Here is a 22272-nt window from a genome sequence, read left to right on the forward strand (position 1 = left end):
ATGATACCCTGGTAGCATCTGGGGACCTTGGAGCATCAGTCTCACTCGGTGTCCACCCGTTTGCGGGATCTTTGTTTGATTAGTAGCTGCCGATCTTCACAGAGAAGGTTTTTCAAAAAAATTATAGATATATGCACAGAGTGAATGAAGTCCAATTACATCCAAACCACCTCAACTTCGATCATGTGCATAGATCTTTAGGCGTCAAAGTGAGTCCACTCCAACTTTCTGACACTCAATCATTCTCGGCAGAAGCTGGTACGACTTTGACAAACATCAAACAACCCTCATCAGACGCGACATAAGGCCCATGCTCCATTCCAGGCTTTCGATAGGCATATGCCCCAATACCCCACCTCTTTCCCAGCATAAGATCCTTCAGTCCTCCCTTGAGAACGCACACTTCTTCGGTGAAAGTATGTGTAATTGGCTGGTTTGTTGTAGCAGTGTACGGTTCCCACCATTGAAGCACGGCCTTATGTTCTGCATCTCCGTTCAGAAGTAGCTCCCAGATCCCTGCAGTGACGAGGTACCAAGGCTTTGCGGAGGCGGAGTCTGGGGACGTTCCTGGTGCGGGCAGAGGTGGTGGGGTGGTGAATTCTTTTTGAACGAAGGCCATTTTGATAAATTGCAATTCAACTTGATAGAATTGGTTAAGATCCTGATGTAAACAGAACCAAGGAGCGACCAAGGAGCTGAATGATGGCATCCGCTGACAAAGTGGGCTTTTCCCGATGGATCGGGAAAAGCAAATGATCCACCCACGGTCCTTAGAAATGCCATCTACGGGATAGTATCAATTCAATCGTTTAATCCTTCTTCTCCATGTAACGCAAGCAAGCTTGATAGATCTCCTTGTAACCAGGAAACTCCATTATCTTCTGAAAGACACCCTCATCAACAACCCTCGCAGCTTGAAGAGACCCCGCAATGAAGTCAGTATAGCTCGGCTTCGCGCCTAGCACGGATGGCCCATCCGCCTTCTTCGTCTGCATCAATTCAGCGACAGCGCGCATACTGTCGCTTGCCTGGTCCCAGTACTCGGCCTCATGGACGAGTAAGTCTTCGAGCGAATGCCCGAGGGAGGCCTCTCGCGTACGTCGGAAGTACTCCTGTGCTCGTGGAGATAGAATATGTATCTCGCGCGGCATCACTGCAGACCGGAGCACTGCACCGACTATCCGGCGTGCTTTAGTCTCGATCTCATTGCCGAGGCTTGACATCAGCGGTACTGGCTGGTCTGGGTAGGTTGACTCGAGAAATTCCGCGATGAGGGCTGATTCGAAGATGTACTTATTGCTTGAATTACGGAGAATAACTGGTACTGTGTATCGAATGTCGGTTCCAGGAGAAGCTTCGGCGGGGTGTACGTTACTGTGAAACGTTCCGTCTGGGGCTTTTTCTCACGCGGAACCATTTGCTTTCGTAGCTACGCGTTGACATATGAAGCACAGGCAAGCTTGGCTGGGGACATGGGACTGGAATGAATGAGACGATTCTGGCACACAGGCTTTGCAAAGTTGGCTGAATATCGGTAAATTCAATGGACTTTGTCTGATAAGGGATACACTTGTAATTGAGCATAAGGCGGATGCGCCAAGCAACTGGAGAGAAGCAGACATTCTTGGTGCAGGCCAAGTCGAATAAAACAATTTCTGGCTCATTTTGAGCAGTCATTCTAGGTTATTCTTCAGTGAGGGCTTGAGTCAGATTCGTTTTGCGAAAGTGTTGGTGTAAACTGATATGTTTCATGTCCAAAGGATGCCTTAATTTTGTACTGCATCTCTCTAGTGGAGCATGTGTATGTGCTTATGTCATGTTATGACATTAGTGGGTTTTTCCCGATCTTCTTATCGTCAACCAGCTTCCTCTATTCCACAGTCTTGTTGATCAACATGGCATCCTTCAGGCTCCAGGGATTTCAATCCGTCTTTCGAGGTCAGACGCGCCTGCTACGGAACCAGCAGCGTCGTTGGGCGGAAGTCCACGACGTGCGCTACCTTGCGTCGCATCACGATCCCAAGTATGTGTTGGACAAATATCGGGCGAAGCTCGACGAGAAGGCCAGGCAGTAAGTGTACCTTTTCGGATAGATCCAGTATGATTTAATTGACAATACACCTCTTACAGAGAGGGCCATGATTCCGTCGAATCTTTGAAGGAGGCCTACACCGAGAAAATTCAAGACTTACGCCGCAAAGCATCCACCGTCGCAACACCAGAGCCCAAGACTGCTTCATCAACCATCACCGGAACATCGCCTTCTTTCCAAGCTCCTCCGCCGCCAAAGGCCGACCCCACTGTCAAGGCCGCGCGCAAGGCTTCTAGCAGCGAAACCCCCATTAAACCGCTCAGCACATACCTAGATGTCGACAAGATCCGCGAGCTTCCAGCAAAAGAAATCGAGGCCTTGTGGCGCCTCCGCTTCGCCAACGACGGCACCTCCATCACTGCCGCCATTCCTCTAGATGTTTACAAACGCATTGCCCACGCCGCGCGTCACAACCCACAATTCGTCCTTCCCCTCCCGCGCCAGCAGACCGACGACATCGGTCCCGATGAAGTCGACGCCGACGGCAACCCGCTCGGCTCGGGTGCGGATATTCACTTCCTGCAGTGGGCCTTCCACCCGCCGGCGGAGGAGTCTGCTAAGCCCAAGGGCGAGACTGCCAACACACACACATCGACTGTGATCTTCACGCACCTCGGTGCGTTCAAGATGCATGGTTCGTATGCTCAGCCGCATACTACCGTTACCCATCATCTTGATCTGGCGGATGACAAAGGATTGGTCCTTATGCATGGGCAGGTTGTTCCGGACCGGGGCGTCTCGACTACTGAGGCTACGTGGTTGGTCAGCTGTGTGCAGCGATTCTATGATTTCGAGGGCCAGGCTAGTGGCCGGAAGAGCGAGTTGGTGAAGATGTTCACTCGCGGTGATGTAGAGAACTTCAAGATTGATGAGCTCCTCGAGGAGGCTGAGCGCATCAACTAGAGGTTTCTTTGCTTGATAGATCACATTGGGCTCATACCTGATGACCTGTACTATATGTGTCCATTTGACAAGTGGACTGAGACTTGGTCCAGCATTACCTTAGAGCTGGATTGGGGCTATACAACTGACTTTGTATAATAAAGACTTTCACAATATTACAATCATCCTACGAACAGAGTCTTCTCTTGAATTTCGTATATTTTCCCCGTCATTGAAGCAATGCAGAATCGATATGTGTGACAAGTGGTACAAGAATCGAGGAAAGCAACATGCCTCTCTCATATCTACACGAAATCGTGACCCCGAAAAAGAAGAAAAAACCCCCCAGAAGGACAACCCATTAGCAAAAATGGATATCAGCATTCATGCACACGAGAAGAGGAAAAGGAGCCTCAAACATTAAAAAACACAAAACTCCGGGACTAAAAGTCGCTTGTATCACATAGACCTGGAGAGAAAGGGAAACATGGCGCCAGTGGTTTTGCACAGGCAGAAACTTACTGATTCAAACAACTGATCCGGGATTTCAGATAGCGAATGACCATACAGATAGTCTTTCGAGCCAGAAATGATGAGCAAAAGAAACAGCTAAGGTCTTGCGCTGTGGGCGGGTATCATGGCATGTGGTCCATGCTAGAAAGTCGAAGCTAGGGGAATGACCAATGCTTCCAAAGTGGGATCATTATTATATCATAAGGTTACTCGTGTTCGACCTCCTCACGAATGAAGGAGTGAATGTGGTCAAAGTAGCCTGGTTCGGCTACGGAGTCGTTGTGGCCGCCGTTGGGCAGTGTGCGCCAGACTTTGCGCTCAGACCGGCAAACAGCGAAGAGTTGGGTCATGTTTGATGGCCTGTGCGTTATTAGTATTGGCCAAATGAAGATGAATGGTCTGCTACATACGGCACAAGCTCGTCCTTGAGCCCACTCAAGAAGAGAATCGGCACCTTGGTGATCTTAGGCATGACATCTTCGCTCGTCCAGTATTGGTGGCATAGGCGAGCAAGATATCTAGCAGGAGGGAATACGCTGGTATGATATTAGATCAGGTTCTGTAACATCAAAACCCGCCGAGCAAACTCACCTAGGGATCAGCTTGCGGATACTCAAGAAAGTATTCTCCAAGATCAATCCACTAATGTCGCCCTGCTCCTGGTTTGTGGCAACCAGATTGATAGCCACAGCACCGCCCAGACTTTGACCATAGATTACAAACTTTGTATCACTGAGCTCGGGCCGTTGGCGCATGTAGTCAAGACCAGTTTGAGCATCAATTTTCAGGCCTGTCTCATCCGGTGTGCCGGTCGACAGACCGTAACCCCGATACTCTAAAAGGATAACATTGCACTGAAGTGTGTCCTGGATCGCCTTGGCGATGGGAACTCGGTGACCGATGTTACCGGCATTTCCATGAAACATGAGGACAGTAATGTCGCGACGAAAGCGAGTCTTCGGTTGCCGTAAGAAGAAGGCGTGTAGTGTCTCGCCATCTGGCGTCGGAATCTGAAGGTCCTCAAAGTCTGTGATGCCGAACTGACGGGGGCTCGGGACTTCAGTTCGCGCATCGACGGGGACATTGCGGGGGTATATCAATTCACTAGATACTGTGTCAATAACGGAAAGGTCTTGAGGAGGGATGGTTCCACAGGCTTCACACTTTTGCTTGAAATATAAAAGGCCGCTTGCGACCACGGCTGAGACCGGATGATGCCAGTACGGGAAGCCGTAGGAATGTCATGGCGCTATTGGCCATGTTGCTGATGCTCCAGGCTGGGGGTGGATGAGGTGAATCGGACATGGCGACCAGGTTCGGAAACGAGTGTGATGTGGTTGAAAGAATGGTGGGTTTGAAACAAGTCAGTACTTGAATCGTTGCACCAGGCTCAAAGGAATTGATAAACCCAAGGAGCGAGATGCTCGTTTCAGGAGACTCGGAGTTGGCGATAGGGCGATGCGCCCTATCAAACGCTGGGTCACCGCTCACCGCCCGAGCTGGACGCGTTGAGCTTCTGCCTTCCTTACAGCTACTTGATCACATCCATCTCCTTGCACTTCACCTCCCCCTTTATTCCTTGGACCATTCTATTTCCTCATTATTGACATTATTGCACTCGAATTACACAATGGTTTCCAGCCACGGCGTTACGGGAATGCTGGGTGAAGGTGAGCTCGAGCTATCGTCATCGTCTCGTGGGTAGAGGAGCTAACATCCATCGTGTAGATGGCATCCACGTCGATATGCAGCATCTGAAGAGTGGAGAGGTCAAGTAAGTCTCTTCCGGAGAATGATTCCGTTTGTATCTTGAGCCAAATGCTGACCCGCTACGTTTTTAGCCTTGGAACCTCCATGTGAGTGAACTGGAGCTCGACATTCCTCTTCTTTCGACTGCAGCTTCTAACCAGTCCGCAGCATGGCAATCAACTTCAAGGACGGCGTTATTTTGGGCGCCGACAGCCGCACAACCACTGGCGCTTATATTGCCAATCGAGTCACCGATAAATTGACACAGGTGCACGACACCATCTGGTGCTGCCGCTCTGGTTCGGCCGCGGACACCCAGGCCGTGGCAGACATTGTCTCCTACCATCTCAACATGTACGGCGTTGTCAACAACGAGGCTCCCAGCACGCAGGTGGCCGCTTCGCTCTTCCAGGAATTGTGCTATGAGAACAAGGATGCGCTTAGGTTAGCTCTTACTCTGCACGTCGAGATGACTCCATGCTGACTGATTACAGCGCGGGCATCATTATTGCCGGATACGATCCCAAGCACGGCGGCCAAGTGTACTCGATACCGCTGGGCGGCTCCCTACACAAGCAATCATTCGCGATCGGCGGCTCTGGCTCGACCTACATCTACGGTTATACCGACGCACACTGGAAAGAGCAGATGACGGAGGAGGAGGGCATCGATTTCGTGCGGAACTCGTTGCAGGAGGCGATCAAGTGGGATGGTAGCTCTGGAGGCGTGATTCGTATGGTGGTCTTGACCAAGAAGGGCGCCGTGCGGCACCTGTACCTACCGGACACCAACTACACCGGGCCCGGCGTGACAAATTAATGAGTGATGTACGAATAGCATCTTTTCGAGTCTCGAAACATTGGCATGGTATCATGAACCTCGACCCAGTGCAGGTCATGCACCCCAGGCGGGAATGCATCCTGTCATATGCACAAGTCGTGAATCTCGGGCACTCCCAAGGCTTGGGTAGCAACGGCTATCGGGAATCTCGTGAATCATGCCATTAGGAGAAACTGGGGGCCCATCTCATAGACCTCGAATAAGATCCCTGACCGTAAGACGTAGAATATATCCCAAGGTTCTGGGAATTCCCTAGTCAATTACATCATGGGTGGTGGCCCCATAGTGGATGAATAGGAGATGCATCTTTACATCTCACATCTGCAGCATCCACGGACGGGGGAACCTAGGGATCAACCTATATAACCCGCATGGCGTGAGCATTGGACGAGATAGGCTACCTCCAAAGAATGGTAAATTCAATTGCAGTCAATACCCATTTTTCCCCGGTTCCCCGTCAGCGGATTCATCCGTGAAGTCTAGTAGAGAATCAAGGGCGGCCATGGCACCACGGGCGCGCACATCGGGCTGTCATTCGCCCGGTATTTAGACGCTACACCGTCTTTTATATCCCCAAGCCCCCGATAAGAGTCAACTCGATGTGTCCCACATTCTCTTCCAAGATTCCCTTGTATAGCTCCCAGGATGTGAGATATGATAGTTGAGATGTGCCTTGGGATGACTGCCACGTTGGTCTGGACCTATATATTTCCTTGTATTATTTCTCCTAGAAACTTTTCTTTTCTTTCTCCTTCTCTCTCCCTTCCGTGATTCTGGCCATCGCAAAGTAGATCTTAGTTGAAACGAAAATCCCCCTTTTTTTATTTGGAGAAGAAGACCAGAGGCAGTTTCACCTTCCCGGTTCGACCATCCATCTCCACTGACCTCACCGTGGAACCGTTTCCTGCCACTTCCACTTAACATCTCTCTTCCTAAGCTCACGGCCCAAAAAAGCTATCCTGTTTTCCCTTCAGCAATGGCTCGGATCGGCGCTTTCTGGTGATCGAACCCCCTCCCCTTCTCTGCCGGGGTCGAACTTGATTCGCGCTCTGGTCCTTGAAATCGCCTTGTCCAGGCCAATCGTCATCGAATGTAAAAACCCCCCCCCTCTCTTTCTCGGTTCTCTTGCCTCTCTCTCTCCATTCGGATGTTGCCCCTCAATCGTGAGAGCTGTTTCCAAAGCTCAATGGGTTCCTTGCTGACCCGGCCTGCGCAATTTAGAGACCCGGCATCACCTTGATATGGGCTCCGTCATTCTCAACCACGTGCCGGAACAGATCGACAAGATGTTGAGTACGCGCAACGACTACCCTGAATACACCGAATACACCCGCGCGTCTCAACTAGAGGGACGCTCTAGATCAACATCCTCCAACTCGACCCCCACTTCCACCGCCCCGCCAACCACCGTAGGCTCTGCTCGGCTTCCTGCGCATCTGGATGTCCCCGCCTACATCAACTCACACACTCCTTCCACTCGGGCCCCCTCCGACCATCCGTCCCATCCCCCGCCTTCGATGACCTCCCACTCAAACTATGGGCTTGCTCGCGATCATCCATCATATTCTAACACCGCCACGCCATACTCGAGTGGCCATGCCGCCGACTCCATGACCTCCGAGTCCCACCCGTTTACCCAGTCCTCACCCGAGTCGCCACGATTGCAACCGACATTCCGATCGATGCAGTCTCTTGGAAATTCAGAAGCCAACTCACCAAGCCGAATTCGTGTCCAGAGCTTGTCGCACATCCAGAGTCTAGCCAGCGAAGAATTCCTGGCCAGATCTCAGAACCCGGGCCATGGCACTCAACCGCGCCACTTCGAGATCAGCTCCATGCCCGTCACCGAGATCATTGAAATGGTTGCCGGGCTCCTCACCAAGATCACTACCACCAACGACACCCATCACGAACACGTTCATCGCCACATCCCTCCCCCCGACGGCGCCTCCAATCTAACTCCCCAAGCAACCAGCGTTCTTGCCTTCCATGGCAAGAACGTCCCCAGCATCACCATTCTCAGTTACCTCACTCGCATACATAAGTACTGCCCGACTACCTACGAGGTATTCCTCAGCTTGCTGGTCTATTTCGACCGCATGACTGAACTGGTCAACAGTGGGCAAACCGACCATGTACAGCAAAGATATGAACCGACCCCATCTACCGATTCAGATTCATATCACTCCCCGGCAGGCCGACACGTGCAGGATACCTCGATGGTCACACCCCCTCCTCGACAGGCATGACAGCTTCAGACCCCAAGGGCCCGAACGCATCCGTCTCTCCCGCTCTATATCCCCAGGCCGAGGACGAGAGCCTCTCTCACTTTTTCGTCGTCGATAGCTTTAATATCCACCGACTGGTCATCGCGGGCGTGACTTGTGCGAGTAAATTCTTCTCCGATGTCTTTTATACCAATTCACGCTACGCAAAGGTATGCTTTCTTCACTTGTCAGGACGCATCCCCGTCTCTAATCCAGTATACAGGTTGGAGGCCTTCCGCTTGTGGAACTTAATCATTTGGAACTGCAGTTCCTATTACTCAACGATTTCCGACTTGCCATCCCGGTTGAGGAGCTCGAGTCCTATGGCACTATGCTCGTAGAGTTCTACGCTCGAGAGGTCGTCGCTCAACAACAACAGATGGCCGCGCCCCGAGCTATCCCACAGTCCATACCGGATTCCCAATCGGATGACATGTACATGCGGTCTCACGAGAAGCGCCGCGATCACGGGCTTGGACAGACGCCAACACCGCCTTAAGTCACCATTTCTTTCGCTTCAAGGCAAGCCCAGACCGCCAGACTATACCATCTCGCTTATATTCGCGCAATTGTCTGTGCCTCAACGCTGAGCGTTCACTTTACACCGGTTGTCCTATCTTCCAGGGGTATCCCTTTTCGCTCCTGATCCTCATCGGGACCGGTTTTCTTTATTTGTCTTCCCATACTCAATTCTCACTTCCGGGTCTGCAATTTGCCTAGCGCATTTACACGTCATGACTGTATAGATTTTTCCTCTCTCGTTGTCTGTTTGTGGAGCTTTCGGGTTACTCTTACTGCTATTCCCCCGTCTGCAACTTTTGAACTTACTAAATTTTCATATATTACACATCTAGTGAGCCGTTTTTACCGGATTGTCCGTTTGTTTTTATTACCTTGATGTTCTTTATGTTAGTCTTCTGTTCGACATGGTTCGGAGTTGAGGGCGTGTCTTGTTGCATTTGCGATGTCTGGGTTCTGGGTTCTCAAGGATGAGTGAGCAATCTTCAATTCTACTCTTTCCGTCTGCAGTATCTTCAGTCGTAATTTGATGTAATTGTTTTAGATTTCACAGTGGAAGGGAGAGGTGGTGAAACTAGCTTCATGTGTTGTTAAATGGACTGGGTAGACTGCAGCATCGACGTCTCGGAACTGACGCCTATCGAGCTCGACAAAAAATGGAGCGCTTGTACTGAGGAAAAAAGGAAAAATTCGGAGGCCTCAGATCCGATTAGTGAATGTTTCCATCTCCTTGGGTGAGTTGCGCCTTGTCGCCTCACAACGGTACAGCTTGGTAATTAAAAGCTCTGATGATTATGATGCTATTATCTTGTCGCAACGTAGAATGCAAATTTGATCAACTTCCAGGTATGATGTCATTACTGTATCCTGTCATAGCTCAAATTCTCCTATATGACTGTGAGGAAGCTAGGTAGGTCAAAGTTTGAACAAATATACATTGGCTCTTATCAGGGACCGAGACTGTACACATCTTGTATGCTCTTCTACAGTCCATCCTTTTGAGATCGATCTTGACAGCTTTTGATAGTTCGGACTATATATACTGACATCATAGACTGTCAAACGGGGCAAACTGAGGTGTAGATACTGAGAGTAGCAGAAAGTAAATTCCGGAGAAGTCTCTGAGTAGTGTTAATGCGAATTTCAGCTTTTATTATAGCTTGCCATGTTGTGTAATCGACATTCAACTTCTGTTGTTGCTAAAAATATGACCCGGCAAGGAAAGCTAGCCTAAAAGGAGGATTGTATCTCTCTCTTATAGATTCGGTCTGGGTCCCACTTGATAAAGTCGATTAGAGGCCTGGTGGCTCCAAGGATCAATCAGGGAGCATACTTGCCTTTGATCTAGAAATCCAGCTCTCTGTCCTAGAGCTGGACCGACGGTTAAATTTCCCAATGCGACCTGTGCCGCTGCTAGCGGGGAAGCGGTGCCAGTTGCAGCAATCATCGGGACAAGAGTATCGTAGACATGCAGACACGACGATAGCACTGATTTCGATCACCCACCTTGGAAGCTTAGTGAGGCGGGTCTCTGCTACTAGCACGGCCATCTGCTTTACTGGGCTCACTCGCTGTCGTCCGCTGTCGGGAGCTTTACCAAATAAGGTTACGGAACCGATCCTCGGCGGCAAAGGAACTACACGATCAGATCGAATCTACACCATTACTGATGTCAGTAGTAGCTAAATCAGGGGTCTCGCCGTAATCTCAGTCTAGACGACTATATAAGTCCACGGTAGATCCAAGGAGTTTTCAGAGCGATGTAAGATTAATCCTCTTGCAATTTGTGCGAATCTCTTCCTCTCAACGCAACATTGCAGTCTCATCATGAACAGACTTATTTCATCCAAATGTCTCAAATGCCCTAGCTTTCGGGCAGGCAAGTGTGCGGAGCTCCCAAGCGACTTCTAGCAACTGAAATGTCGCCGCCCACTCGCAAAGACAAGCAAGAGGGCTATATTTCCTCGGTATTTTCCACCTTTTCTGGCAAGAAGAGCGCACCATTGCCGGACCGGTTCCGGGACTTGAAGCGTCACTTGACAACTGGTTTAGAAGAGGAAATCCAGAAGTTGTGGGATGATCTAGTTGAAACTTTGAAAGTACGAACTGAGGAGGTCGCTACCAAGCGAGAGTCGGTATGTTTCATCGCGTCCTTCTAATCGAGTCACATACCGACCAACGGCAGATTATTCCCCAACTGAAGTTTGCCGATCTTAAAGCTGGTAGTGTTTCGCCAGCGAACATTGAAGCCATCCGGCGCACGGGTGTCGCCGTCATTAGAGGGGTTATGCCGAAAGATGTCGCTACAGGGCTTCTCTCTGATGTTCGTCAATAATTCGACGCACATTTCTTCAAAGGCTTCCCTTCTGAGGCAAAAAAGAAGGTAATGGTTAATATTAATCCATGTTCGAGCTTGTATTGACCCTAATCAGGTGATTTACGAATCGTACTGAAGCCCTTCTCAGGTGAAGGCACGATCGCACCCCAACATGCTCGCCACACAATCATGGATAAACCAACTCTATTCTGCTGACGAAGACCAAAAAAGTGATGAAAACCTCTATGATGAAACTTCATGGACTTGACTAAAATCATACAGTTGATCTCTCGGTTCCGCTGACCTATTGTGATCGTCTCCAAATCCGCCCACCCGGCGATAGACACTTCGGGCTCCCCCTCACGTCGATGGTGGAGGAATTGGGCGATGGGAGGATCGCTCATACAACCACGTATACCGCAAGATCTTCCAAGGAAAGGTAAGTTAGTGTGTGCTGTGGTACTTGTCAGTTCAGCATGCTCATGTTGTAGCAGTGGCAGGAGTACGACCCCTGGGATTTGACTGGCCGCCTGGATGCCAATATGAATATACATGAAGGACCAAGAGGCTGCTCAGTCTTCAGAACCTTCCCAAGCTGGCTCGGGCTGTCTCGTCACGGACCCCAGCAAGGTGAGTTGCACATGAACATACACCTCATTCAACGTTGATCGCTAATCATATCAGGTACTCTTGTGGTTCACCCTATCTTACAGCCAACCACTGCTTACTGGATGCTTCGACCCTTCTTCAAGCCCATTCGAAAGGGCTCTCTGGATGGATGGAAGTTTTCCCTCGATGATGGGGAAGGTGATGTCTATCTGCACGGTGCCAAACCGGGAACTGCACAGGAGCATACTCCCGACCACCGCCCCCATCTAAGACTCTGCGAGACCATGATCCCGTACCCTACTGTTGAGTCAGGCGACACCGGTAAATCGACATCTTGATTTGCAAAATGGACGTAGCTAATGTTTGACAGTGTTCTGGAGCGCTGATACTATCCACGGCACCGAGGCGGTTAACACAGGAGACAACGATGCTTGTGTGTTTTACATTCCATCCGTTCCTCTGGACCCCAACAATGCGGTAAGTTGATTCGAAATACTAGTACGCGGGCTTTCCACTAACCTCACGTATCAATACGTTGCACAGCAACGTGATGCTTTCATGAAGGGTATTCCTCCACCAGACTTCCCGGGTGGTCTTGGTGAGAGTCAGTTTTCGGATAGAGCTTCTGTTAAAGACGTGCAGACTGAAGCCGGCAAAATGGCCATGGGCTTGAGTCCTATTAAACTCAATGGAAAGAGCGAAAAGTCAATCAAAATTAAGAGCGATATTAACAAGACCTTGGGCTATTGAGGGCGGCTATATCGGGGTTGCGTCGCCGTGCAAAGGGAATTCCTATCTTGCTAACTAGTTCAATACAAACATGAAAATAATAAAACTTCAAATACTTACTTCATAACAGGATGCCTCTTTGAATCTCTTTTTCTTCCAAAATTCGCGTCCTTCGCAATAACAAGGAGAAGAAAATAAAAGACATGCTATTGTATGTCTAAGGTGGTGGTCACCCAGCGCCCACGGATCGGGCGTGAGCGGCTCGCTCTATTCATTCCTCAGCATGGCAATCCGGGCAGATATTCGCCCACCTGAATATTTGCATGCGAAATCCATCAAGGTATTAACTGTAGAGCGCCTTAGACAGAAAAAAAGATATGGTAATCCAAGCGAGTAGTTTGGGGGCCAAGAAATCTGTAATACCAAAGGCTCAACATGCACGATCTATTGACCCATGTAGACCTAGCACCTGCCTGCCCGCCCATATTTGGCCTGTGTGTTCCTAATTTGGCCTAAGGTCTAAGTTGTGAAAATGGTTTTAATTCTTGGTGGATTTAATGAATTTCTAGGAGGTTTCGAGCGGGACACTATAGGTCCAGAATGACACTACCATAAGTCAATATCCGGTAAAGCCTTGAAATTGTCATTAGATGGCAGTTCAGACAAGGTTACCGTGTTTCCATAGAATTAAAGGAAGAGCCACATGATATACAAACTCAGTTTAAAAAAATTGTTATCAACTTCCAATTCAGTAACAAGGCATACTAAGTGATGAGAGGGCTTGTTAAGGAGCAGCGAGAGGAGTTAGGTAGCACACGGGTATTCCAGATGTGTAGACGGGTTTACAGGTGATATATAGTATTGAGTTAGCTTAAGTTGATCTATTTTAAACGTGCATATTGCCTTTAATTTTGTAGATTTATTGTTGAGTTATGCTCCATTATGGAAAAAGTGACTAAATCATGTGACTATCCCTCAAATTCTATGCCAAGTCCTTGGAACGGTAAGTCTGAATCGCAATAATTACATGCTATCCGAAATACGAATACATTGGCATTCTAAATGCGCTCAATGCTGGTGTTCTTCCGGCCTTGTGATGTTCGTCCAGACGCCTGCAATCCCTTTTGTGTGTAGTAGCTGAGAGTCGGCTAAAAATACTACAAATATGCCGCGCTGTGTCCGCAGGCCCCCCCACCCACCTTTCAGCCCATGAGCTGTGCACCGAATTCAGTTCTTCTTTTTCCACACAAGCCAAATCAAAATGGATCTGAGCTATGATTCAGCTCGCATTAAAGGCAAAACCATACTTATCACCGGCGGCGCCTCGGGCTTTGGGGCTGGATTCAGTGCTCGCTGGGCAGCTGCCGGAGCAAACGTGATACTCGGCGACATCAATCCAGCCGGCGAAGAAGTCGCGGCGCGAATCCGCCAGGACACGCAAAACGAAAATGTTCATTTCATCCAGCTAGACGTCACATCTTGGACATCTCAGGTCAATTTCTTTCGAGAATCTCTGAGATTGAGTCCACATGGTGGAATCGATACCGTCGTTGCAAATGCTGGTATCAACGATAGCGAGGAATCTCGAGCCTTCGAAAACCCACACGTCGACTTTCTGAACGATCCCAGCCCGCCGGCCCCGAATTTCAAGACTTTAGATGTCAACCTCACCGGCGTCCTGTATACGGTGCACCTGGCGTTGTTCTTTCTACCGAAGAATCCGGGCTCGAAGCCGTGCGAACAGGAATCGGTTGCCTCGGAGTCGGGCCGAGACAGACATATCCTGCTCATGGGTTCCGTTGCTAGTTTACACCCGCTGATCACGCAGGCGCCGTATACCGTTTCAAAACATGCGGTGCTTGGCTTGTTCCGGAGTCTACGCGTGACAGCTCCCGTCAGCGCTGGTGTTCGAGTCAATATTATCTGCCCATACTATACTGATTCCACATTCATGCAAACGCCTGTTCGGGTACTATTGGCGGGAGTGCCACTCGGGCAAAGTGAGGATGTTATCGATGCGGCGTCATATTTGGTTGCAGATACAGCGTGTATTGGTCGCTCGCTGGTTACGGGACCCAAACTGAAACTTGACCCTTCGACGGGAGAATTGGAGGCTCTCCATGATGGAAACGATAAAGAAGGAGCTGTCTGGGAGTGCTATCTACATGACTCGGACCCAGCAGATATCTTCACTCAACGCATGCTTACGGTTGTTAATGCTGCTGTGAAGGCCAAAGGATGGGCGGGTTGGGTGTCTGGTATGGCTGCTGCATTGACTTGGCCAGTTCGCCAATGGTGGACTTCAAGATGAGCTCTTGAGCATTTCAACGTGACCTTACTGTGTTTTTGGCTACAGCGCAATGTACTTGCAATGTACTTTGGGGGTTTGAATAGGATTGATCTCATGGTTGGCATTAGTAGCAGCGTGCCTAGCCTAAAGCATAACATCTGTCTAGGAGATATAGTCAGCGCTACTCGCGGTAGGCTACGTCAGCGCTTCAGGCACGTGCAGGATATTAGGTGCTAAAAGTGGTGTTCAGGGCACTAGGTGAATATATATACGTGGATGCCCTGAATGGGGTGTAGAATAGGGCGGCAAGGGAAACTTCGTCGACGAATCTTGGTAAGAAAAAGAGAACAAAAACATACAACAGCAGGGATTCGCTGGTGGTCACCCACCCAACTACTAACCTGCCGGCGTGTGGCTTAAGTACGGCTGAGCGGACGGGAAGCCCTGTTCTCCACACCCTATGGTCGTATGTGCTAGGGTTATGTTCAAAAAGCATTATCTACAAATCTTGGTACAGTGTCGACCGCTTTCGCCTTCCATGTCGAATACATAGAGAAGCTGTTTCAAACCCTAATCATGTGATCAGCTAATTCAGACATGGATAGCATGTAATTAACCCGTTTTGTGGCTAACCAAGTAATGTATACCCTAATACTAAATTACAAGTATGAAATATACAGTTATTTACTCCCGACTTTCTAGGCTGGAAGATTCCATGCAAACCATGCAAATAGAGTAGTCGTTGAATAGGCAAGCTGCCACCAGTCCCTCTTTGTATCTTGCGGTTTCATTACTACAGAGCACCTAGTGCTTTTCTGTGTGTCTGCCCGGGATGAGGTTGCTGTGTGAGGCTCGATCGACAGTAAGGCTTATTTGTAATCCCCGCCGCTGTCATCATGCCATCCTTTTGGATTTTATTGGACGCCAGAGATGTTTGCTAATCGCTTCTAGTTTAGTCTTCTTAGGCTTCCCTCCCCCACTTTAACGATGACCAGTACCATTTATAGCGACGATGCTTATTAACCCTAGACGGGTCGTATATGGGACGACGATTCATAATATTGTGATTCGAGTAGGATTACATGTTAACTAAAGAGAACGTTTATGTTCTCGCTACATAGGGTCCGGGAGGAACCGGCAGGATACTGCCGGGCAGTGAGAAGACTACCGTTATATCAATTTCATATCCCATTCATATCTTCTTACCTGGCCCTTTACCTCCTCACACACTAGTACATATAGAATGAGAGTTATCTCCGCCCCCCAACAAATTGTCAGTGTTACCACTTATGAGTCAAGGCAAATTACGGAAAGCACTTCTAGATTCGTCATGTTGTAGTATAGAATTTTTAGCAGTGATGTCGTATTTTCTATACCAAAGCTTAAAACAATCTAAATCAAAGGGCTTCCCGCGCATATATAGTGGTCAAGAATCTGATTTGAGTCAATATTTCCTCCTGCCCGGTCTAATCTCTTGCTTTCTTCCTCTATCCTCCCGTGCTACCATCGATCCTCTGAACATCCTCAGTACCTATACTGGCCACCCACACGTCCTTTCGATGATGATATATCTCTGCTGCTAATTTTGTGCATTTTATTCGGTGCTGTTCATCGAGTGTGCCCGACTTCACGGCGATGACCCGCATGTCATTTTTTGATTGTGAGGTAAATGGTGTGCCGCAATCGGGACAAAACTCGCGTAGCACCTTCCCGCCTTTATTATCGCTATCCAAATATAACTTAGGGGAGCCCTTGATATATTGAAAAGCAGAGGATGGCACGATGATATTGGTGGAAAAGCCTGCGCCGGTATAGCGTTTGCAGTTTGTACAGTGGCAGATGATCAGCTATCAATCTTGTTAGTGGGAGACGTTTATCTGCAAAGGGGAAATGGATTTAAACGGTACATCGGGATATGACTCAGGGGTAGGCAAAATAACACGATATATGATGTTCTTGCAGAGGCAAGAGCCAGTCAAATAAGTCTGAGCCATAGAGGATCTTGAGTATTGAAGGATATCCCGTCCGGTTGTTCGAGAGTCCTAAGTCTCTTAAAGAGATTAGAATGGTTATAACGGATCAAAAGAAGAAAGACCACTGGTGACCACTATTTAATAGATACTTTTTGGCCCATCGAGACTGTACTAGCGCAATACTGGAACTATTTATAGAATATTGAATTATATATAGTGTAACTGGGATACTAGGGGAAACATAGATATTACAAACGGCCATATAAATCAAAGCTAGGAGTTTTAAAACCCAAATTAAACAATACAGCGACAAACACTTACCTCAAATTGGCCCCCCTAAGGCCTAGTAATTTATAGTTAAGGGTCTTTATTATAATGGTGTTTACGGTGTTTTGGAATTCACTCATCAGGGGTACATCAGGTGACTGTGTAGGTGGGGACGCTTCCCATTCTGTACTAGTGCAAGAAAGGCGGAACGGCGAGAAAGAAAAGAGTGAGAGAAAAGAGGCAAAAGCGGTTGCGGATACTACTAAACACTGATGAAGCAGATCTACTCTAAAGATTTTTTAATTGATACCTGAACGTTTGCACTGCGCCGAGTGGAGGAAGTTGAGGTACTAGGGATGGTGGTTCCCAGGGTGGTGGAGTCTGTGAACAACCTTGGGGTTCTCTACTCTAATCAGGGCAAGTTGAAGGAGGCAGAGGAGATGTACCAGCGAGCGCTGGTAGGCCAAGAGATGGCCCTAGGTCCCGATCATTGAATGATTAAAGGAGTTCTGGAGTAGCTGGATATGCTACACATTATAGGTAGAAAATAGTGCCTGGCAATATATCTTCTCTCCTTGCCATTTTAGTCTGTTCATAAATCGTTTCGCCACACTTAACTCGACAAATGGCTCACACTTGATAAAGAAAGAAGCATATATAACGAAAGTACTGTAAGGATGAAAAATGCTTCAAGCTGATCGGAATCTTTAGAACGATCTGGAATTCTAAGGTCAGGGCAAAAATGCATCGCAAAACCAGAGGGGTCCCTAGCAGTTTCCATATTATTTTAAGAAGTTTAACGATAATTCAAGTCCTGTATAATCTGAAACAACGAGTGGAAGAATTTGAACTACCATATAGAGCTGTCCCTTCATGCGACATAGTGAGGATATTGCTAGACACTGTCATACGAAAACTTGATGGGCATCTTTTGGTGGGTCTGCGACCTGTTACAGGACATGTACTGTATATATACAATAGTAAGTTTCTTATTTGTTCCGAGTCATACGATTCAAGCCTAGAACGTATCTCAAATACAGGACTAACCATATATAGTTTGGTGTATCATGTGATTAGGGTTCAAAAGACCCTCTCTATGTTGTTTAGTAAGGAAGGCGATAGCGGTCGCTACTGTAAGAATAAAAGAACAAAAACATACAACAGCAGGGATTCGCTGGTGGTCACCCACCCAACTACTAACCTGCCGGCGTGTGGCTTAAGTACGGCTGAGCGGACGGGAAGCCCTGTTCTCCACACCCTATGGTCGTATGTGCTAGGATTGGATCCAAAAAGCACTATGTATTTGCAAGAGAAAATCGACACGACAGGTCAACTATGCAGGTTTACCTCATACGTTGAATGAAGAACTGCGTTAGCCCAAACTTGGGAGTGAGGTGGAAGCTTGTTCACCATATCCTCGTGCAAAGGAGGAGTAAATGTGCCACCACGGGCATAGATGCCGTATCCCTGACTCATTAGAGTATGCCATAAGGTAATTCTATCGCATTTACTTACTCTTGTGTCCCCGGGGAATACTACAAACTTCAGTTTGGGACTAAGTAGGCTGTGTGCATCGATGAGATTCTGACACATCTGACGATTAGTTGCGACCTCCTCGATGTCATCATCAACCGAGATGAAAACTTGATAGTAAGCTCCAATGTATACAGATATTAAATGTAAGAATTACCCAGGTTATAAATGCAAGTGACACTCTCCATGTCCACTTCGGTTTTAAAGAATTCTCCAATGCAGCCCCATCGCCGTGACGAAGGTCAACACCTGCGACGACAAGTTGCAATGCTGGCGTCTGAGAATTCCTCCCGGCCCAGAAAGCCTTTGATAAATCCATTGGCCGGTGTGTGACTGAAGTGACTTTGGAGAAGGTGCCAGCCTAGGGGTAGAGACTTAGAAGCCGATCCACTAAGGCCCATTCAATGATACCGGATGCGCCGTAGCGTGATTCGAATCTTCGCTCATTTGGAATTGCAACAGTGAAGAAGTTTGCAAGAACAATATGAGGATTGGTTAAATATAGAGAGCTTTACTTGATTAATTTTAATACGGGTTCATTGACCAACGTGGTAAATATAGAGCATGAGGCACAATGAGTCATATCAAATCATGGTGATCTTAAAGTCCGGGTGCTGAGGAACCCAAGAATGGGTCGCAGAAAAACCTCTTTCCTCCTTTGCTCAAGGTCATTCTCAATGATATTGAAGGGCTCTGCTTGGATGTAAGCCAGGTGGTTCGGCTTAAACCTAGGTCAGGGCACCTCGGGGAGGGTCAAGGTTATACGGACTCTGCTCGTTCAGCGTATGTCTCTACATATTCTGAGATAAAACGCAATGGATACTGGCTACCATCGTCTAATTCTATCTTATACTTTGTCCTGCCCTCTTCTCTTTGTGTGTTTCAATGGATCACATCTTTAGACACCACCAATCAGATAAAAAGCCCCAAATTGTGATCTATCTTGAATCAAAGAGCCCTGTTCGACTTTTGGCTTAGGAGTCACGATATTATAACATTCTTGCCTCAAATATACACAGCTTGTAGCAAGTGCCACCGATCAAACAAAGAACAGACGAGCATATCATACCAAGCGACTTATCATAGTGCTCACATCATGGCTCCCACCAAGCCGAGGTTATAAATGTCTCCTTTAAACCCTCAGAACGGTCAATAATTTTCTTCTCATGACAATGATACCTATAGATAGGCAGATAGAAGTAATCAACTCAACAACAGATGCCTCTCCGATCTTAAAAACGCAGCAGTATAGTAAGCAAATCCCCACCGCGGTCCGAGCCTCACTAATAAACCCGGTCAGCATTGTCTTCGTGCACTGATTTGCCGTCATCGCGAAACTACATATACACTGAACTCCTCGGGTATCATCTGGCCCAAAGATTGACTTCCAACTGAAATGCCGATGGCGCGCGTCAAGACCTTTGGCTTCGATGTGTCAAAGGGGCGTTTTGTAGTCATTGGTTTTGTGATAGGTTGTCCCTAGTCGCTCCGCTTTTTTGTCCGGTCATGGGAATCGAAGTATTCGTTTGAACTATGCGGATATTGCCAAATTCAGCAGCGCCGACGATCCCAGGTTCATCTCTGTCAGTACAGTTACAGACTTGAATCAATGGGGCATACAAAGAGGCAGTGCTGGTCCCTGTACAGTCTAAAAGACAATATCCGGACAGTGGTCGAGGACGCACATGTCCCGTCTACTCTCGCGATGGCGCTAGGTCTCGGGGAGGCCAGATCCCTGGCTGGGATATCAACATAAAGTACGCCCTATATCGTCGATGATATGAAAGGTTCTGAAGAAACGGGCAATATTATTAATGGGACTATTATTATGCGCTAAACGCAGAAGAAAGCTCAGTAGAATGCAACGCTTTGAATACAAGAAGTATATCAGTTCATATAATTTGTTTTCAAAGAATGAATATGTATGCATGAAAAAAGAACAATAGACGTAAACTCATGATAAGTATATAGGCATGCGATGTAATCACTCGATGCGCGGAGGACTTCGTGATTTGCCGTTGCCCATCGGGCTGAGACTTGCCCTGTAGCCATTAATCAGTAACGTGTCGGCAACATGGTGGATGCTCTGGGTTGTCCTTAATACTTACGAGCGTCGTCGTTCGCCTTCCTTTCGGAATCCTTCAATCACCTTCGCCATCTCCTTTCGGGCCGCGCTCGCATCAATCTTTCGTCCACCTAGACTCATACTCACTTTCTCATGAGCGCTCGCCATGAGGAGGCGTTTCAAGAGTAAGTGACGCATGTTCATGCAAACAAAGACACCACAGTCACTGCCACCGTCTTGCTGGGGCGAGTCATTTAGATGTAGAAAGCGGAAGGGCATGTTCAAGAGGGCTCCGAATTTGCGAGTCACAGTATCAGCCTCCCAGACATTTCCTTGGTAGAGAGAGTCGTAGTGAAACGCGATGCGGTCGACGATCGAAATCAGAAGTAGAGACCAATGCGAGCCGCCTTCGGCCTGTGTGACATTTCGACAATCGTTTATTGGGAGGAAGACGTGCGTGGCCTTCGTGAAATCTGGTAGGGCTTCGCGGAGAGTGCGGGGATCGGGAGTTTGGAGAATCATGAAGGACATGCTGGGACGGAGGAGGATGATGTGAGAGGATTTGTATTTGGTGAGGAACTCGTGTTCGAGATATCTGGAAGAACCGACGATCAGCGTTGGGTTTGATTTGGGTAGGGTGCGAGGTCGGTCGATGGTGGGACTTACTCTTCCCAGAACGAAATGATCTGTGATTGATTAGCTGCGGGTATCCATGGAGGGTAATTCTCGCTATCAACCCACATTATCTGTGAGCCAGTCGTCCTTGAGGGTTTGCATATCCTCTCGTGTCACTATGCAGTTTGTCAGTTGCTGGGTTCCGGTTCTTGGGACGGAAGGGCTCATACACCGGACGTCGTAGTCTGCAAGACCACAGAAGCTACTCGTTAGTTTACCGTAACGACAACAGCAATGTCATGTCCGGAAACTCACAGCTCAGGTATGCATCATCGGGATTCAACTGTAATTATTAGCCTTGGACTCGCGGGGCGAAACACCATTGGGTCAGAAGTCTTGACTCACACTATCTCCGAATCGACCCCTCATCCGCTTCTGCAATTTGCCTAACCCGCCGTCAAGCATCTCGGAAATATGAGTATAGCCTCAAGTTTAAGAGGACGTCAATGGAGTAAGGAGGTGCCACTAAGAGCCGGAAGCACCGAGACGAAATTCGAGCCTGCCAAGATGGAGACGCGCAACACAAGCCCAATATTCAGACACGGTCGTCCAAGGACAGAAACAAGCACGCTCAATCAAGCGGGTAGTCACTAGTCTGCAGAAAGTAGCCGAAGAACCGCACCAATACTATAGCGAGCCTGGTGGCGAGGAGTCGGCGTCGGGGAACGGCAATCAGCGGCGACGACTCGCAAGTCCCGTTCTGCAGCGGCCGAGCGGGGCCGGAACACTTTCCGGATTGGATGAGAAGGATCGGAGTGGAAGGCCGTCAGCCTTGTGGTGGCGGGGAATCTAACGAGAACGTGCACGATATACAGATCTTGCGATGGAAATCTGGATATCGAGATTGGGTCGTGCCGAGGCGTAGGGCTGAGGTCGTGTTCTGGGGGCTCTGCGGGTAAAATATGGAGGGGCCGCAGGGAGGGAGGTTAACAGATCAAGGGTGATGATGAGA

At 48.4% G+C, this 22272-nt stretch overlaps 9 protein-coding genes across 9 annotated transcripts; 5 read left to right on the top strand and 4 right to left on the bottom strand.

Moving 5' to 3' along the window:
• Window positions 1-235: 235 nt before the first annotated feature.
• N7477_002880 (uncharacterized protein) lies at window positions 236-619 on the bottom strand (the record flags this gene model as incomplete). The annotated part of the gene is made up of 1 exon (XM_056964543.1): window positions 236-619. The coding sequence occupies one exon, from the start codon at window positions 617-619 to the stop codon at window positions 236-238; it is 384 nt and encodes a 127-aa protein (XP_056824496.1).
• Window positions 620-809: 190 nt separating this feature from the next.
• N7477_002881 (uncharacterized protein) lies at window positions 810-1677 on the bottom strand (the record flags this gene model as incomplete). Its single annotated transcript, XM_056964544.1, has 2 exons — window positions 810-1374; window positions 1508-1677. 2 exons carry the CDS (start codon window positions 1675-1677, stop codon window positions 810-812), a joined length of 735 nt encoding a protein of 244 aa, XP_056824497.1.
• Window positions 1678-1895: 218 nt separating this feature from the next.
• On the top strand, window positions 1896-2995 carry N7477_002882 (ATP11 family protein; the record flags this gene model as incomplete). Its single annotated transcript, XM_056964545.1, has 2 exons — window positions 1896-2071; window positions 2131-2995. The coding sequence occupies 2 exons, from the start codon at window positions 1896-1898 to the stop codon at window positions 2993-2995; spliced, it is 1041 nt and encodes a 346-aa protein (XP_056824498.1).
• Window positions 2996-3693: 698 nt separating this feature from the next.
• On the bottom strand, window positions 3694-4792 carry N7477_002883 (alpha/beta hydrolase; the record flags this gene model as incomplete). Its single annotated transcript, XM_056964546.1, has 4 exons — window positions 3694-3847; window positions 3898-4023; window positions 4079-4591; window positions 4650-4792. 4 exons carry the CDS (start codon window positions 4790-4792, stop codon window positions 3694-3696), a joined length of 936 nt encoding a protein of 311 aa, XP_056824499.1.
• A 325-nt stretch (window positions 4793-5117) lies between these two features.
• pre3 (proteasome core particle subunit beta 1) lies at window positions 5118-6055 on the top strand (the record flags this gene model as incomplete). Its single annotated transcript, XM_056964547.1, has 5 exons — window positions 5118-5157; window positions 5216-5261; window positions 5329-5343; window positions 5405-5680; window positions 5731-6055. The coding sequence occupies 5 exons, from the start codon at window positions 5118-5120 to the stop codon at window positions 6053-6055; spliced, it is 702 nt and encodes a 233-aa protein (XP_056824500.1).
• A 1262-nt stretch (window positions 6056-7317) lies between these two features.
• Window positions 7318-8842, top strand: N7477_002885 (putative cyclin-dependent protein kinase complex component; the record flags this gene model as incomplete). Its single annotated transcript, XM_056964548.1, has 3 exons — window positions 7318-8194; window positions 8287-8513; window positions 8567-8842. The coding sequence occupies 3 exons, from the start codon at window positions 7318-7320 to the stop codon at window positions 8840-8842; spliced, it is 1380 nt and encodes a 459-aa protein (XP_056824501.1).
• A 1939-nt stretch (window positions 8843-10781) lies between these two features.
• Window positions 10782-12538, top strand: N7477_002886 (uncharacterized protein; the record flags this gene model as incomplete). The annotated part of the gene is made up of 7 exons (XM_056964549.1): window positions 10782-10997; window positions 11048-11185; window positions 11523-11618; window positions 11674-11809; window positions 11864-12109; window positions 12159-12265; window positions 12332-12538. The coding sequence occupies 7 exons, from the start codon at window positions 10782-10784 to the stop codon at window positions 12536-12538; spliced, it is 1146 nt and encodes a 381-aa protein (XP_056824502.1).
• A 1240-nt stretch (window positions 12539-13778) lies between these two features.
• N7477_002887 (short chain dehydrogenase/reductase) lies at window positions 13779-14828 on the top strand (the record flags this gene model as incomplete). Its single annotated transcript, XM_056964550.1, has 1 exon — window positions 13779-14828. One exon carries the CDS (start codon window positions 13779-13781, stop codon window positions 14826-14828), a length of 1050 nt encoding a protein of 349 aa, XP_056824503.1.
• A 5736-nt stretch (window positions 14829-20564) lies between these two features.
• Window positions 20565-21725, bottom strand: N7477_002888 (Ulp1 protease family protein; the record flags this gene model as incomplete). The annotated part of the gene is made up of 7 exons (XM_056964551.1): window positions 20565-20622; window positions 20689-21240; window positions 21312-21331; window positions 21387-21436; window positions 21491-21505; window positions 21576-21603; window positions 21666-21725. The coding sequence occupies 7 exons, from the start codon at window positions 21723-21725 to the stop codon at window positions 20565-20567; spliced, it is 783 nt and encodes a 260-aa protein (XP_056824504.1).
• Between the last annotated feature and the right edge of the window lie 547 nt (window positions 21726-22272).

Source organism: Penicillium maclennaniae (genome assembly GCF_028827695.1).
Source record: "Penicillium maclennaniae strain IBT 15551 chromosome Unknown utg000003l:1.0-5670915.0:1.0-5674809.0, whole genome shotgun sequence".
Lineage (NCBI taxonomy): Eukaryota > Fungi > Ascomycota > Eurotiomycetes > Eurotiales > Aspergillaceae > Penicillium > Penicillium maclennaniae.